Here is a 7,973-nt window from a genome sequence, read left to right on the forward strand (position 1 = left end):
GAGCTTATTATATTGATTAAGACACCAACTAATTTCTTTGTAGTTTAAAATCTTTGACAAAGATTATACTATCAAAGAAAATTAAAGAAAACAATGGAATTCTGAGGTAAATAACCTCAACAGACACTTTCCCAAGAGTAGTTTTTGCTTTTGAGGAAGATAAGGTTCAGTTCCAGTATGTTGTGGAGAAGAAACTTTACCAAGGGAGAGGAGAAGATATATAAGGGAAATTTTCTGTTTGTTTAGTTTATCTGTGCTATGGCTACTCGCAGCTTTCAAGACAGATATCAAAGGTATAGATGACTTTGAGAAGGAACACAATGGGATAAGTAAATCTTCCAAGTTACATTTCACCCCATCACATTTCAGGTTTTATTTTTACTTTCAGGTAGTGCCCTTTCAACATCATCTTGACAAGTAAGATCTAGAGAAAAGATTTTGTTTTTGGAAGTAAAGTCAGTGGTAATTTTTTTCCCAAAATTTGAAAAAGGAAATTTTCATTTGAAAGGAGTGAAATTTGAAACTTGGATGATCATTGACTTTGCCAGGTTAGAAAACAAACTGAATGAAGTCAGTTCTGACTCTTCCTCTTGTCTAAAACTATATCTGTCTCACTCTTCTGAATCTCTGCTCTGTTACAAGGATGTGGGATTTGGGGTACCTAGATAATACAAACCCTACTGGGAATTATGATCATGATGATCTGGTCCTACATGAACTATCTGGTGACATCTCCCCAAATGACCTCAGACCCAAAGTGCTGAAACTAAAATTTGGATTAGTGAAAACATGAGCTATTGAGCGATAATATCCTCTTTTCATTTATACATAAACTCAGGGATTTGGGGTCCACTAAGGAGTGTTTTACAGAAATGGGAGGGAGAAATTTAGAAATGCAGATATTTGAGATATAACCCACTATCAAAGAACATTCATTCACTTATCTGATTAGTGTCTATCAAATACTAAGTATCATAAATGTGTATCAAGGTAATAGCATATTATTTAGAAGGTGAGGTATTTCCTGCTCCTCTTTTCTAGCTATAATATCACGGAGAAAATATTTAGTTAAAGAGGGCATGTTACATATTTATAAAATTATATATTTTTAATGTATGTATATAATATATAAAATATACAAAAATATTCTCCCTAAATATGTATAATAAATACAGGCTGATAAACATATGCATAAAGAAGACATTCTTTATAGGATGAAAATCAGGTATGATATTTTTTATTTATACCTTGAACTCTAAGGGCAGTCAAATATATCCAAAATGCCAACTAATACACCATCAAAACATGGGCCCAAAGATATGTTAAATACATAAAAATAATGACATTAGTAATAAAATGGAGCCATATCTTTTAAACTTATATTCATCAAATTGGAATCACTTAAATGCTACAAGTTTGTATCCGAAGAGTGCTCTAGGGAGATTTAACCTTCACAAGATTGTTGAGACTCATAATGACCTTAAGAATTGATCATTAAAAATGAAGGAAAAAAACTATTGAGGTGACTTGTAGAAACTCATTCCTAAAATATTAATGATGAGGAATATTTAGTTTGCTGGAAATAGTCCATAAAATCACACATCACACCATGAATTAATTCCTTTATTTTTTGCAGATCAACACATTTGTACTCAAGCGTCTCCTAATTGAAGAAATCATGCAGCTGAATAATAATGTGACTGAGTTCATTCTGCTTGGCTTAACCCAGGATCCTGTTAGAAAGAAAATAGTGTTTGTCACTTTCTTGCTTTTCTATTTGGGGACGTTGCTGGGTAACTTTCTGATTATTACTACTATCAAGACCAGCCGGACACTTGGGAGTCCAATGTACTTCTTCCTTTTCCACCTATCCTTATCTGACAGCTGCCTCTGTACTTGCATAGCCCCTAGAATGATTGTGGATGCCCTTTTGAGGAAGACCACTATCTCTTTCAGTGAGTGCATGATACAAGTCTTTTCACTACATTTCTTTGGCTGCTTGGGGATCTTCATCCTTATCCTCATGGCTGCTGACCGCTATGTGGCCATCTGTAAGCCTCTGCACTACACAACCATCATGAGTCGTAGGATCTGTGCGGTGCTGATGGCTATGGCCTGGGTGGGGTCCTGTGTGCATTCTTTAGCTCAGCTTTTTTTGACCTTGAGTTTACCCTTCTGTGGTCCCAATGTGATTGATCACTATTTTTGTGACTTGCAGCCCTTGTTGAAACTTGCCTGTGCAGATACCTATGTGATCAACCTACTGTTGGTGTCCAATAGTGGGGCCATTTGTACAGTGAGTTTTGTCATGCTGATGTGCTCCTATGTTATTATCTTGTATTCTCTGAGAAACCACAGTGCTAAAGGGAGGAGAAAAGCCTTTTCCACTTGCATCTCCCACATCATTGTGGTCATCTTGTTCTTTGGTCCTTGCATATTTATATACACACGCCCTGCAACCACCTTCCCCATGGATAAGATGATAGCTGTGTTTTATACACTTGGAATACCTTTGATCAATCCTCTGATTTACACATTGAGGAATGCAGAAGTGAAAGATGCCATGAGGAAGTTATGGAGAAAGAAGTTGATCTTAGATGACAAAAGATAAATGGGTGTTTCAAATTTTTCTTCATAGTTCAGATTCACCTAGAAGCCCATTGAGAATCTTATCTTTTTATTGTGGTGTTAACATCATCAGGGGACATGAGAATTCATTCCTTCAAGAATGAACATGTACATTGGTTAGTGTTGAGTCATTTTCATGCACCAGGTACAAAGCACCATGTCAAGACACATGCTTTTGATGTTCACTGCTGTGTCTCTGCCTCTCTTGCCTGCCTAGTATCACTGTGGTTTTGACCCAGTGTTTTCCCTGCCCTTCTTCATATTGAATTCTGGTGTTCTCTGTTTACAAGTAATGTTTTATATACTTATATCCACAGCCTGGGAGGCTTTTCCTCCTTCAAATGACTTCCTTTGTATTAAACACTTCAGTCACATCATGTCTGATCATGGAGCTTCAACTTGGTTGTTGTTCTTGGTTGACTGAGCAGAGAGCACCAGTTTCAAATAATTGTAAAATCTTTATGTTTTACGGGACACTCTATTAGCTAGGTAATTCCCTTTTATTTCTTGGGTTCATACTTCAAATTCTTCTTATATTTATTTAGATTCTTCTAGAACAGTGGCAGAACATAATGTGAATATTTATTTTTCTGATGGAATATTTTTACCTTGGAAAGTTTCTGATAGTTGGACTGGTACACTTTGTATTTTTTTTATAAAAACTTTTTGCTTCTACAGTGATCACTTCTAATTTGGGGGAAGCATTAAGTTTTCCTTGTGTCATACAAATTATAATAATTTATTTATACTTTTGGGTTATTATGATTGTAGCATACATGTCCCAAATTAAGTAGATATATTCATGTGGGCTATAGGTAAAACATATAAGCAGCCAATGGTTGAAATAGGGAATTTGAATATGATAACTGAAAATATTAAAACTCAGAGGGGACTTTTTAGGCTTTGAAACAAATACATTGCAAATATGGATTATCTTAGTGAGTTTTATTGTTTTTTTAAAGATTTTATTTATTTATTTGAAAGAGAGATCTCAAGTAGTCAGAGAGGCAGAGAGAGAGAGGGGGAAGCAAACTCCCTGATGAGCAGAGAGCCCAGTGTGGGGCTCGATCCCAGGACCCTGAGATCATGACCCGAGCCAAAGGCAGAGGCATAATCCACTGAGCCACCCAGGTGCCCCTCTTAGTGAGTTTAATAAGATCTAGAAAAGAGGGTAACTTCAGAGACACCAAGATATTTGAATTAAAAACTGTATTTTTGCAGTGTTGATGGATATCACGTTTTGCCACCATTCATCAATATGGCAATATTGAATTATATGATTCCTAAGAATCTTTCTGATTTCAACCTGTTTTATTATTTGTATTTTTAAAAATTTTATTCATTTTTATTTTTTTCAGTGTTCCAAAATTCATTGTTTATGCACCATACCCAGTGTTCCATGCAAAACATGCCCTTCTTAACACTCACAACCAGGTTCACCCCACCCCTCAGCCCCTCTTCCCTCCAAAACTCTCATTTTGTTTCTCAGAGTCCACAGTCTCTCATGGTTTGTCTCCCCCTCCAATTACCACCAAATCACTTCTCCTCTCCATTTTCCAATGTCCTCCATGTTATTTCTTATACTCCACAAGTAAGTGAAACCATATGATAATTGACTTTGCTTGACTTATTTCGCTCAGCATAATCTCTTCCAGTCCCGTCCATGTTGATACAAAAGTTGGGTATTCATCCTTTCTGATGGAGGCATAATACTCCATTGTATATATTCTTTATCCATTCATTTGTTGAAGGGCATCTTGGTTCTTTCCACAGTTTGGGAAGTGTGGCCATTGCTACTATGAACATTGGGGTACAGATGGTCCTTCTTTTCACTACATCTGTATCTTTGGGGTAAATACCCAGTGGTACAATTGCAGGGTCATAGGGTAGCTCTATTTTTTATTTGTTTATTTTTTTTAATTTAATTTTATTTTTTTCGGTGTTCCAATATTCATTATTTATGTACCACACACAGTGCTCCATGTAATATGTGCCCTCCTTAATACCCACTACCGGACTCACCTAAACCCCCATCCTCCTCCCCTCCAAAACCCTCAGTTTGTTTCTCAGAGTCCACAGTCTTTCATGCTTCATCTTTCCCTCTGATTTCCCCCAATTCACTTTTCCTTTCCTGCTCCTAATGTCCTCCATGTTATTCCTTATGCTCCACAAGTAAGTGAAACCATATGATCAATGACTCTCTCTGCTTGACTTATTTCACTTAGCATAATCTCCTCCAGTCCCATCCATGCTGATACAAAAATTGGGTATTCATTATTTTTGATGGAGGCATAATATTCTATTTTATATATGAACCATATATATATATATATATATATATATATATATATATATATATAATCCATTGGTCTGTTGAAGGGCAACTTGGCTCTTTCCACAGTTTGGCAATTGTGGCCATTGCTGCTATAAACATTGGGGTAGAGATGACCCATTTTTTATAGAATAAAAATTGTTTATACACTTTCTTTCCATCACAGTGCACTTGTTCTGATCCTGAGTTAATGAATAGTGTCAGTTATGTAGAGATCCTACCATATATTATTTCTTAAGGAATCTCCACACTGTTTTCCAAAGTCACTGCACCAGCTTGCATTCCCACCAAGAGTGTAAGAGGGTTCCCCTTTTCCACATCCTCTCCAACACTTTGTTGTTTACTGTCTTGTTTATTTTGGCCATTCTAACTGGTGTAAGGTGATATCTCAATGTGGTTTTGATTTGAATTTCCCTGATGGCTAAAGATGAACATTTTTTCATGTGTTATTAGTTGTACAGAAAGTTTAATATGAGTATTTTTGTTTATTTGGAACATATTTTTTATTTATAAATTACTAAATTATATCAAAATTGCTAATTTTGTATTCACTTTATTATACCAGGAATATTAGAACTTCTTAGTTTCAGGGGAACCTGGCTGGCTCAGTGAGCAGTACATATGACTCTTGATCTCAGGTTTGTGAGTTTAAACCCTGTGTTGGGTGTAGAGTCTACTTAAAATAAAAATTAAAAAAAAAAAAAAGAACTTAGCTTGGGGGGAAAAAAAGATCATCTATTTCTCTGTGTGGGAATGGAATGTCATGAATTCCACAATGAATACTTGTGACATACATACATCAATTTTTTTTCCCATTCAGAATTTATCCATCTCAAGCAATTTATCATTGATCATAGTTGTTTCTTTTCTCCTTGCAAGGGTCACATTTTGTAGATCCTAGTTGGTAGTGTCTTAGTTTAAGTCCTCTTCAATTTAAAGATAAGACATACATAAAAAGGGGCATATGTTGGGTCTCATTTAGGTACCTCCCCAGAGACATTCTATTCAAAATATCTTCTGAAATGCTTCTGATATGGAGCTCCCATGACTGCTGTTTTCATGTCTCTTGCCAACAGAGATAATGATCTAATTCTGGTTCAGAATTTTGTGATAATGAGAGTGGAACTGCCAAGGTAATGGAATGTGGAAACTCACCAGGATTTTTTTTTTCCTTATGTCAGTGTTTTGATAGGAAAGAGTCTGACTTCTAAAGTAGATACCTTTGTATATGTAAGAGGAGAACTATGAACTCAGAAATGATCATGCATCCTCTTAGCTGTTACAAGCATCTCCCTGTCCCTTGAAAGAGGGCAACAGCAGTCTTCCCTTGCCTAGACACATTGTGATTACCTCATTTAAACAAGTTGTCAGACAATGATATTTGGTTTCTTGCTGAGATTTCTCCCACACCCTTCTTTGCTTCCAAACATCTAACCAGATGCATGTCACAAGGAAGGCCAAGCAGGAATGTCCAATCTTGCTCTATGAGTACACATCATACATTGGAGAATTGTAGGATTCAATGGCCACTATGTACAATTGTGACCTCGTGGAACACTTAATGATAGGAGTTTTTTCACAGTGTGGAAAGATAGAATTTTGGAGTTGAGATCTATCCTGATCAACCTTCTGCAGACCCACATCATTGGAGTTGCCTCATTGAATAATTATGTTGTTTGCTTTACTCACAGAACAATTTGTTAGGTCTGTGGAAGGAACTATAAGAAAGAGCTGCCAAAAGTATGAAAGACATGATGGTCCATTTTTTTTAATCTTATGTATTGGCATATCTTCAAAGTCTGTATTATTCTTGGGTTTGCTAGTTTAGGAGTGAATATGGTTTAAACTCAATTCTTATTCAAAGGGCCCTAATGTAATTTGCTTGAAATAATTAGATCCCAAAGTTTCTAGGCAGAAAACTATCCCATCAGAAAGTCTTCAGTGTGTCCACATTCACATAAAATATTCAGAGAAAATAAGCCCAACTGAAAGAATTGAAATGACATGACAACTGAGGATTGAGCATGGGGGATGGATATATATATATATATATATATATATATATATATATATATATATAATCTTTATTTTTATTCTTCTTGGTATCTTAGAAACATCTTTATTACAAGTGCTCTTGAACACTTCCTCATATGCATTCCAGAATGGTATAACTTCTATTTACTGATACTATACTGTCTCAACACAGCTTGCAAATTTTTATTTTTCTTAAAGGCAATTATACTACAATATTATAATGTATCAGATCAACATGTTGTACACCATAAATTTACACAAGCTATTTCAGTTTTTAAAAAAGCAGATATTCTATTTAAAAAGGCTATCTTGAAGATAAATTTTGATTCAAACATTGGAGGAACTAAGGCAACCTTGGTGGGCCATGAAAATAATAATATGTGAGATTCCCTATGTAAAAATGTACTGACTTTAAATAATTTTGCTTACTGCTACATGTAATACATATGTCTGAACATAGAATCTTTTGAGATGAAAGACTTACTTAGGACTTGAAAGTTGATATTAGGAGTTGAATTGTGTCCCCTAAGGAAAGAATATTTTGGAGTCTTAATCTTCACAATGTGATCCTATTAGGAATAGTGTATGTGCCTGACAATTACACCTTTTTTTTAAAGATTTTATTTATGAGAGAGAGAGAAAGTGAGAGAGAGAGAGAGAGCACAAGTAGAGGAGCTGTGGGCAGAGGGAGAAGCAGACTTCCCTTGAGCATGGAGCCTATGAGGGGGCTGGATTCCAGGACCCTGGGATCATGACCTGAGCCAAAGGCAGACACTTAACTGACTGAGCCACCCAGGAGTACTGGCTTTTTTTAAATTATAATTTAAAGTACTAACATTAAGTTTTGATGGCTGGGGCATCCATTTCAAAGACCTCTCATCTACAGTGAACACAATGTCAGGGACACAACTAGGTGAAGAGTCAGGCTGACCCACTAGTGAAGTCCCTCTTTTGGAAAGCCCTGGGTGACCTCTAACTG

At 35.9% G+C, this 7,973-nt stretch overlaps 1 protein-coding gene and 1 non-coding gene across 2 annotated transcripts; both read left to right on the forward strand.

Moving 5' to 3' along the window:
* Positions 1 to 1,678: 1,678 nt before the first annotated feature.
* Positions 1,679 to 2,611, forward strand: LOC125079019 (olfactory receptor 4C16-like). The gene has a single exon (XM_047692345.1). The coding sequence runs from the start codon at positions 1,679 to 1,681 to the stop codon at positions 2,609 to 2,611; it is 933 nt and encodes a 310-aa protein (XP_047548301.1).
* A 3,953-nt stretch (positions 2,612 to 6,564) lies between these two features.
* LOC125080296 (small nucleolar RNA SNORA18) lies at positions 6,565 to 6,691 on the forward strand. The gene has a single exon (XR_007121318.1). It is a non-coding gene; the product is annotated as a small nucleolar RNA SNORA18 (small nucleolar RNA).
* Positions 6,692 to 7,973: the final 1,282 nt, after the last annotated feature.

The sequence above is a fragment of the Lutra lutra genome, chromosome 10 (genome assembly GCF_902655055.1).
Source record: "Lutra lutra chromosome 10, mLutLut1.2, whole genome shotgun sequence".
NCBI lineage: Eukaryota > Metazoa > Chordata > Mammalia > Carnivora > Mustelidae > Lutra > Lutra lutra.